Source organism: Osmerus eperlanus, chromosome 25 (assembly GCF_963692335.1).
Source record: "Osmerus eperlanus chromosome 25, fOsmEpe2.1, whole genome shotgun sequence".
Lineage (NCBI taxonomy): Eukaryota > Metazoa > Chordata > Actinopteri > Osmeriformes > Osmeridae > Osmerus > Osmerus eperlanus.
The window spans coordinates 7,447,869-7,457,975 of record NC_085042.1 but is presented as its reverse complement, the minus strand read 5'-3'; the positions used below and the strand labels follow the sequence as shown (position 1 = coordinate 7,457,975).

Here is a 10,107-nt window from a genome sequence, read left to right as displayed (position 1 = left end):
TAGCCAAGCAAGTTGGTTGAAGCTTCTTTCCCTTGGGACACTGAGGGGAATGTACGCAGCAAGTTCAAACAGGCTGTAGGGCTTGTGCTCTAACATTCCTGTCTCCTGAGAAAATGATTCTGAAAGATCCTACCGATCCAGTTTGGCAAGGGAAAGGAGGGAGGGAGGGAGGGAGGGAGGGAGGGAGGGAGGGAAGGAGGGAGGGAGGGAGGGAGGGAAAGAGTGACTGGAAGGTAGGGCAAACATAAGCCTGAGCTTGAGAACGAATCTTGCTTTTCAGTTGCTTATTTACATTTAGTCATTTAGCAGACGCTCTTATCCAGAGCGTCTTTTACATGTTCGGTCTTGTATAACCCTCTTAATGATATGCAGGCTTTGAAAAGTTTTCCTCATGTGGCGCTTTGGGCTTTCCAGAATTAAGTGAGAGGGGAAATAAAACAGAATACAAGTCTGTTTATCTCCGTTAGTGGGATTCAGGATCTCTCACATCTGAAGTTAAATACCTCTTGAACGTACACACTTCTCCTAGATTATTATTATGTTTCAGTGTCAGCTACATTACCGATTTAAGAATAAAGATATTAATTAATATCTAATTGACAACAGTAGACAGTCAAGCCCGGCCCAGTCACTGTCTACTGGTTCCTGACATGGGAAGAGGTGCTAATGCCATCTAGAGGATCTGGGGGGAACCACCAATTAGAAATAATGATTTTTACACACACACATACACACATAAGAAGGCTTACCACCAGGGGGTGAGTCTTCAACAGCCATACCACTAGGGATTTAATACTCAGGTTCTAAAACCCATTTTTACAGATTTTTAAACAATGAAGCTTAGTAAGTGTGTGTGTGTGTGTGTGCACGTGCATGCATGCACGCATGTAGGCCTGTACGTATGTGTGTGTTCATACATGTGTGCATGCAGATTCTACAAGTTCAGATTGATATCTTCCCTATTATATTTTCTCCCACAGGTATTTTGTAGCTATGAGGCACATATAAGTGGTGTTTTGTTGGAGTGCTGTTTGAACAGTCCTTCAGCCTGTTCATTGTGAGAGCTTCACCAACTCACTGCTTATTAAATGATCTTTATAAACAATGGTGGGCAGTGTTACAGACCTTCAAATTGCCTCTGAGCATGATCCTCCAAAACAGAAGTGACAATCAAAGTATTACAGCTCCACAGAACACTGTGGGAAACCAAAACCGCCCAGAGAATGTTGTGAGTAGGTATTTAGAGGTGAATAAAGCAAAATCACAGACAGACATTGCACTGAGAGACACTCCAAAAACCACTCCTAAGGTAAACAAAAAGCATTGTTCAGCTCAGACCGAAATGACACATTTGATGTGCAACGGCTCCAACACAACTCTTGTTTTTGCTTGACAGTAATCATTAAAGCTACCATAATGATTTCTTATGGTTATGCCATGAATTGCCATGGCAATCTGGGGAATTCTGGGAAATGCAAGGGATTACCAAAGTGAATTGTGAAAAGATGTATGGAAAGTAACTTAAAAGAAGACAGAATGCACATTTGTTGTATTACAACACAACACCTCTGCTTACACATTAAACATGGACTCCCTGTCCATTCAAACTCCAGGACAGTGGGACTGACTGGGATATCATGCTTTTGCAACTTCCTTTACCCCTTGAACGACTGCCCAACTCAACTCGCTGGCTTGAAATCCATTAACATGTTTGAAATGTAGAAACATTAAACTCAATTCTCTCACAGATTTCTCTTCTTGGGGGTGTAGTTGTAGAGCCCGAGGGTGAGTGAGTTGCAAACCGCAAGTACTTTTAAGAACATTCTGTCTTTTTCATCTAAAAGTTTGGGTTGGGTCTAAGTTGAGGAAGACCAACCTTGTGGTTTTCTGACCGGACCATGTCTGAAAGATGGGAGAGAGTCTCACACACTCACAGAGAGGGACGGCAGAGACTGCACATCTGGTCACCTGTTCCAGTTTCCTCCTGACTATTAACACAATGTATTCCTCACATGAAGACGTTACACACGTCAGTTATCAACTCATCGACCTATTAAGGATTAAAAACAGTTATTTCTCAAAGTGTTAACTTTTAAAAAGTAACACTTTCTTAAACTTTCTTTTGATTTTCGTATGTCATTTCTTCTTTTGGAAGTATTGTACAGCTTATTTTATTATGAAACAGATGAATAGACTTGGAACTGCAGTCATTTGCAGCGCTCTGCTTAGTTTACCTCATTCCTATAGATTTGAGGTCAAAAATGTCTGTTCCAGAGTCATGTGTATCCTTTGAGCACTGACTAAAACATTGTCGCGAAATCCAAGCTACAACACTGAGGTTGTTAGGTCCTCATCTTAAAAAACTATGAAATAATCAGTAATGTTTAAAGGGAAGCCATCAGCAATTTTGAGTGCAATGTTGCATTACAGAGAGGGGCTAATTCCGCTGACTTGCCAGGTTGTGCAGATCTTTATGGAAACTTCACAGAAAAAGTTATTCACTAATCCAAGTATAATTTTAAGGGCTTTGACAGTGTTTGACAGTGCTAAATGATTATCGCCATTATAATTAAACTGGAGTAAAACGTATTATAGGTTTTATTTAAAGACAGAGAGGGATTGAAACAGAGACAGAGAATGAGAGAGAATGAGAGAATGAGAGAGAGATTAAGGATTTTGTTTGCACTCTAACCTTTTATAAATGTATAAAGTTTGGTGTAGGCCTATTTTAACGTGGCCTTATAAATTGTTTAAGCATTCTTCACCAACATACTACTGTAAATAACGTGTATTGGTTTTAAGACAGGTAAAATTATCACCCTGTCTGAACAAGGTGTGCCTTTCTAAAACGGGAAGCTAATTAATGTTTCCTGTAAACAAGCTAAATATTAAGCTTTGCTGCCTCTCGCAGCTGGGTCTCATGATTCTGGGACTGCGTGCGCATGCAGCCATTCTCCACCCATTGACAGAATATATAAGCCCATTTACAATTTTCACATCTAAACAAAGAACGACCACCATTAACAACTCAAACTCGACTTCTTCCGAAAGTTTACAGTTGCCGCACAGTTGACAGCTCGTGTCGAACGAACGCTCCAAGAAACCTAAGCGGGGAGAGGTAAACGATTTCATCATCGAGTTATTTGTTTCACCTATTTGGTGAGTGTCTATATATTTAATTTGTTATTGTTGGATACAAATTCATTCATCACCGTTTCATTTTAGTAATGACATGAGTCAGACGCGCATGACTGACGCACTTGTTCGCGCACATTGTATGGTTGGACGTCCGTATGGTGCAAATGCACTGTACAGGAGCCAGCGGCCTAACCATAACATGTAACCTGTATCGATTGTTTCACTATAATAATTTTTACATTGTTGACTAGGTTTGTCATGTAGTGTTGATTGCGGTTGTACGAAGTGTTCTTTTGGAGTTATGACGCGACGCACTTTATTTAACCTCTCCAGAATGATAAAACGTTCACTTTCGGCTGCCCTTTTGAATGCTGAATCTAAATATCTCTTGAATGCCGCCAATGTTTTTAAATGAACAGTTTTGGTCTTTAGTTCGTGGAGGGCTTAGATAAGACTGTGTTTGATCATTATTTAAATGATGTTAGGATAAGGTTAAGTCATGAGATGATTAAGTAATCATAGATATTAGCTTAACCCGTTATGTCAGGACGAACTCCTCTCCTCACACAAAGCACTGCAGTAGGGGGGGGGGGGGGGGGGGGACACATTACAGGCGTCAGGTCAGATCTACTCACCAGCTGTATTTAGACTCCGTAAATCAATGTTGTATGAACTTATGGACATTTAAGATTAGCCTATCCGTTCTGTCATAAGTGTTAAATTATTGTCTTTTTTCAGGTTTGAGAGATACCACCTATCAAGACTGTCACACAATGGACACCATTCAGATCAACATTTTATCCCAGCCCTCAGACAAACCAACAAACAAACCCTCTATACTTACATAACAATTATTGTTTTCCCCTTCCCTGTAGCCTTTCATTACATTCAGCTTGGAAAGGAGATACACTGTTTGTGTATATACATACATTTTAAATAGTAGATTAGGCTATTTCAGGAAAGGCAGAACAGTGACACATTGTTATCACTGAGACACAACTTAGAACTGCAGTGGCAGTCTATAGCGACCCTACCTCATAAACCTTTACACAGAGACACAAAGTCATTTATTACCATGGAATCTACAACGCTTGCATCTTGGGTGGTAGCCACCACTATGGCTCTGGCTTATCAAGCCGACATGTCTGGATACCTGTGGCTACTAGTGCTAGGCTTCGTCATTGCCTTCGTGTTGGCGTTCTCAGTGGGCGCCAATGACGTGGCTAACTCGTTCGGTACGGCGGTGGGGTCGGGCGTGGTCACCCTACGGCAGGCCTGCATCCTGGCCACGGTCTTTGAGACGGTGGGCTCCATGTTGTTAGGGGCCAAAGTCAGCGAGACCATCCGCAAGGGGATCATCGACGTCAACATGTACAACGGCTCCGAACACGTGCTCATGGCGGGCTCCATCAGCGCCATGTTCGGTAAGAGTTCCCCCCCTCCCGCCTTGACGTCACCTGGGGGTTGAAATGTTGAGCCAGGACGAATGGGGATTCCGTTGAGCTTGTAGTCGAAATGGGGGGAAAAACGAGGTGGAAAAGTTCCTGTTTTTCTGTTACAGGGTCTGCTGTGTGGCAGTTGGTAGCTTCGTTTTTGAAACTACCCATCTCTGGAACCCACTGCATAGTGGGAGCCACTATTGGTTTCTCCTTGGTGGCCAGGGGCCACCAGGGGGTACAGTGGGTGGAGCTTCTACGTATTGGTGTGTATATCTCTTGTGTTCTGTTCTGGGTTATATTCTGTGCTTGTTTTTGACATGATTTGACAAGATGTTAACGATGAAAAAGAAACCTTGCTCCATCTGTCAGCACACTAAAACAGACTGAATGACATCAGTTCTCTCTCATCAGTGGCATCGTGGTTTCTCTCACCTCTGCTGTCGGGCATTATGTCAGCATTTCTCTTCTACTTTGTTCGTAAGTTCATCTTGAACAAGGTAGGATGACATTTCTTTGAGGTGTTTTGACCATGGGGGGGGGGGGGGGGACCAGTGGGAATAATATGCATGGACTAAAGATCTATTTCAATCCCTTCTTATTATTATATTTTTAAGCCGTTATCTTCCTCCCCCAGGATGACCCTGTCCCCAACGGCCTAAGAGCACTTCCTGTCTTCTACGCCGTCACCATGGCAATCAACGCCTTCTCCATCATGTACACAGGAGCCCCTAGTGAGTACAGTAGACCCCCACTTAGCACACACCACACCCTCCTAAACTCTCTCTCTCTCTCTCTCTCTCTCTCTCTCTCTCTCTCTCTCTCTCTCTCTCTCTCTCTCTCTCTCTCTCTCTCTCCTCACACTACACCCTCCCAAACTCTCATCACATGACACACAGCAACCCCAAACGCTCGCTCCACGGCTGTAGTACTGATATGCCGGCTGTGAAAAAACAAAACCTGGGACAGGAGTTTGAAAGGAATGTCTGATTAAAATGTTTCTTTAGAAGACACTGTGGATCCCTCTTGTTTTAATGACATCAGCTTAAATCCAGAGCAGGTGGCTATAACAGAGATTTAAACAGCGTGTTGGTTCTCTAAACAACAAAGAACGCTGTGAACTTCTGCTGTGAGTTATCTTATTAATCCCCTGAGGGGAAAACGGTTATTAAAAGGGCCATTTGCTCCTTTCTGTTTCACTTGCAGGATTGAACTTTTCCAGAAGACAACTGGCCTGGGTCCTTCACTGAAGGCTGCAGGCCGGTGTGTGTCTATCAAGGAATAACACACACCACACAACCTGCATCTCACCTTACACAGCAGTGTGCCTTCTACACACAGATAGCTTCGTACACGCTCACAAGGAACAATATCCACCATGAAATCCACCCCGCTCGCATTACACACCAGTTTTCACTGTGCACGTACATGCACATACATCCACTCTCACATCATGATGTAGTGACTGTCATATACACCGGGTTAAGCTACCGTTTTTTTTCCACACTTCCTGTTCTTTTTCTTCATATATTTCCATGGAAACATACACTTTCCCTTTCATAGAACTAAGCACACACGCACAAACACTTGATTGAACACTACTTGCACTATTGGCAGAACTAACCGTTTTATGTGCTCTAGTTTCTCTGCCTGTGGCTTGTTTTGTAACTGTCACGTTTAATCTAATTTCTTGCTCATCTGTTATGGCTCCCTTGAGACAGTAAGAGATAACAGTCACTTTTTCACCATGTCCTCAGTAGGTCTGCTATCCAACTAGAACAGCAAACAGTTCCTACCAGTTAGTGCAGTTCATAGAATTAGATGGTGATCTAGTATGTGACACTGGTCCGGCCTAAACTGGGCAGGTTCCTTAATGAGTCTTGTCTAAAAGCATAATCACTGTGCCACAGTGCTTGTCTGTCTGGTTTATCTGTTTGGAGCAGACTGGGTCCTCCCCGGGCCAGTGCCAAGGTCATACCCACGCGTCTGTGAAGGGGCTTAGAATTAGAAACATTCATGGGAAATTCTGTCACATGATCACAACACAAGAAGGGGCTTGATTTTCACAGCGAGAGGAAATGTTTGTACCCATGCTTATCTCTTGAGAGGTTCTTGGGGTGGGGGGTGGTGGGACGCAGCTTTCCCATCTTCAGAGCCACAGTACATGTAAACATTGACTCCCACGATTCCATTTTGAGCTTTTGGCAGTTGCTTTCGAACCTCTCTCAGTGCACAACCCTAAATGAGAACGTTTAGATATAGTGGCTATACTGGATTGTGTGGATGTTTGAGTGGCTGCGCCCTGCTCCGCTCCCTCTGGTGTAAGACGCCTGTCTCCTGTCTGTCCTCAGTGCTGGGGTTTGACCAGTTTCCATGGTGGGGGACGTTGCTTTTCTCTCTGGGCTTCGGCCTCGCCACCGCTCTGGTCGTGTGGTTCATCGTCTGCCCGCACCTCAAGAAGAAGATCAGACGTATGTCCTTATCGCAGTTTTAAAATCACTGAAATTATTCTTTGGCTCCACTTTCGCCTTGCCTACTGCTGTGCGCTGGTCTGAATTGGGTGCTTGGTTTTTCAGGCGAGGCAGCTCAGAGGCCCTGTGAGACTCCTCTGATGGAGAAGACCCCGTCCAAACCAGTCTCGGAGGACCCCCCCCCTCCTCCACGGCCCCCAAGTCCACCACCCCAGACCCCACCAGCAGAGGGAGACAGAGTGGCCTTCAACATAGGAGACTCTGAGGATCCAGATCTGGATAATAAGGACATGGACACCAAAGACTTAGACTCTAACGGTATGACGGGTATGACCAAAATTTCGGAAATGTACCTTAAACTTGCTGTTTAATTGTAACTTGTCTAACTACATGCTCTTATTGTTCTTCCCTTTGGGACTTATTTGGTTTTCACAATGTATGATTCATATTTGGCTACCTGCAATGTTTGGGGCTATCTCGTTGTTATGATCAGTGACCTATGCACTTTTGTAAAACACTCTCTTGGAAGTCGCTTTGGATAAAAGCGTCTGCTAAATGCGTAAATCAAAACAAAACAACAACTTTTTTTTCATGTCGATTGAACGGAATGGGATGTTGTCGTTTTTCCCCCCCTCAACTGTAGGGCTCAACGGCTCTGTCGGCCCCATGACCATAACCGACCCACGCAGCGGCCAGTCCCACATCGTCAGCAAGGACTCTGGCCTCTACAAAGACCTCCTCCACCGGCTCCACCTGGCCAAGGTCGGGGACTGCATCGGGGAGATAGAGGAGCGGCCAATCCGCAGAAACAACAGCTATACCTCCTACACCATGGCCATCTACGGCATCCAGGGAGACCCCAGGTACAAGGAGGCGGACGACACGCAGGAGCCACGCTCCCGGCTGGACAGCTACAACAGCTACTGCTCGGCGGTGGCGGGGGGGGACGCCGTGGCACCCGGCGAGGGGGCCGGGGCGGTGGAGGCGGGCGGGGAGTTGCCTCTGGAGGAGGACGAGCTGGAGGTGGATAAGCCTGAGGTGTCCCAGCTCTTCCAGTTCCTCCAGATCCTCACCGCCTGTTTCGGCTCCTTCGCCCATGGAGGCAACGATGTCAGGTACGACAACACGGCCTTGTATCAACGTGGGCTCTGGGAAACAAGCATGTGTAGAGTTAGCATACAGGATGATGAAAAAAATAGTTCCCAACCATATTGAAACCAAACTTAAGACAAAAAGACACCGGGTCAACACGGGGCCGGTTTAATGCTTTTTTTTAATCAATTTTCATGCCTACTCAGACTAAACACTGATGTTGTTTTTTGGCCTTTTCTCTCAGCAATGCGATAGGACCCCTGGTGGCTCTGTGGCTGGTCTATGAGAGTGGCTCGGTCGTGTCCACTGCTCCCACCCCCATCTGGCTGCTGCTGTATGGGGGAGTGGGCATCTGTGCTGGGCTCTGGGTGTGGGGCCGCAGGGTCATACAGACCATGGGGAAGGACCTCACTCCCATCACGCCGTCCAGGTACACCAATCACAGTTCAGGTTCATAGTCACATGATGCACACAGTTATTTCCTGTGAAATACTTGGTTTTTTTTTCAGGCATGTCAGGTGTGTCGAATAGAGCAGACAAGATTTGACATCAAACAAATTTACATTTACATTTAATCATTTAGCAGACGCTCTTATCCAGAGCGACTTACAGTAAGTACAGGGACATTCCCCCGAGGCAAGTAGGGTGAAGTGCCTTGCCCAAGGACACAACGTCATTTGACACGGCCAGGAATCGAACCAGCGACCTTCTGATTACTAGCCCGATTCTCTAACCGCTCAGCCACTGACTCCCTTAACATATTAAATTAACATATAGGACGTGTTACAAAGTGCATAATCATTGCTGGAGTAAAAACTTGTATTTCTTTCTTCAGTGGGTTCAGCATTGAACTGGCTTCAGCTCTAACAGTGGTCGTGGCCTCCAACATTGGCCTTCCAGTTAGCACTACCCACTGCAAGGTAACTAAGCTGCATCTTTTACACATGGCTGAATTCCCTGAGCCCAGTTTACCAGTTAAACATAATCCACAGTTCCAAGTTGTCAGCATGAAATACAGCCAGTAGAAGAACACATAATTTAGATTTAGTCATTTAGCAGACGCTCTTATCCAGAGTGACTTACAGTAAGTACAGGGACATTCCCCCGAGGCAATTAGGGTGAAGTGCCTTGCCCAAGGACACAACGTCATTTGGCACGGCCGGGAATCGAACCAACAACCTTCTGATTAATAGCCCGACTCCCTAACCGCTCAGCCACCTGACCCAGGAGACCATTGTAATGAGTAAACGTTTCGCTGCGTCACGCAGGTGGGATCAGTTGTGGCGGTTGGTTGGCTGCGTTCTAAGAAGGCTGTGGACTGGCGTCTCTTCCGGAACATCTTCATCGCCTGGTTCGTTACCGTGCCGATCTCCGGGCTCATCAGTGCTGCCATCATGGCACTCTTCACCTTCGTCATCCTGTGAGCCCCAGGACCGGACTCCGCCCTTCCTCTACAATTTTTTTTTTCACCAGATATTAAGTTATGTGTACATTTCAAGTCAAGACTGTTGGTTATAAATGTTACTGTTGAATTACTATAATGTGTTGAACACAATATCATTTCAGTTGATTATTATATAATGTGCTCAATGAATTGTTGTTCTTGTCTAATCATTATTGTTCAGACACGTAAACAAATCGTGTGTTATATACTATGAATATGTTACAACACTTTTGTAATTGAAACATGATTCTAAATAAATACGAATTTACAAAATCTGTTTGTGGTTATATGTTTGTTATACAATTACAATGACAAAGTTTATATTAAGCTGTATATTTTGGTCATTAGTAAAAACTTTGAGATGCAACTGTTTACCGGGGTATATGAAGTATACTTCCAGTCTTTTTCAAATATATAATTATTATTTCAAATAATAATTTAAAGATCGTTTATAATGCCACATACATGAATATTCGCTACTAATTTAATTAAGGCATCCAACGTCATGCGTAAATGAAAAGCCAAA

The 10,107-nt window shown here is 44.5% G+C and overlaps 1 protein-coding gene across 3 annotated transcripts; it reads left to right on the top strand.

Moving 5' to 3' along the window:
- The first annotated feature begins 2,929 nt into the window (after positions 1 to 2,929).
- Positions 2,930 to 9,848, top strand: slc20a1a (solute carrier family 20 member 1a). Of its 3 annotated transcripts, none has more exons than XM_062451645.1 (11): positions 2,930 to 3,118; positions 3,877 to 4,562; positions 4,700 to 4,840; positions 4,989 to 5,074; positions 5,212 to 5,308; positions 6,926 to 7,045; positions 7,151 to 7,363; positions 7,689 to 8,160; positions 8,382 to 8,567; positions 8,973 to 9,057; positions 9,406 to 9,848. In XM_062451645.1, the coding sequence occupies exons 2-11, from the start codon at positions 4,214 to 4,216 to the stop codon at positions 9,559 to 9,561; spliced, it is 1,905 nt and encodes a 634-aa protein (XP_062307629.1). In that variant the 5' UTR covers positions 2,930 to 3,118; positions 3,877 to 4,213; the 3' UTR covers positions 9,562 to 9,848. The 3 variants fall into 3 exon arrangements, with proteins under 3 accessions (XP_062307629.1, XP_062307628.1, XP_062307626.1); XM_062451644.1 differs by having other exon boundaries at positions 2,930 to 3,159; positions 7,151 to 7,372; XM_062451642.1 differs by having other exon boundaries at positions 2,931 to 3,118; positions 7,151 to 7,372.
- Positions 9,849 to 10,107: the final 259 nt, after the last annotated feature.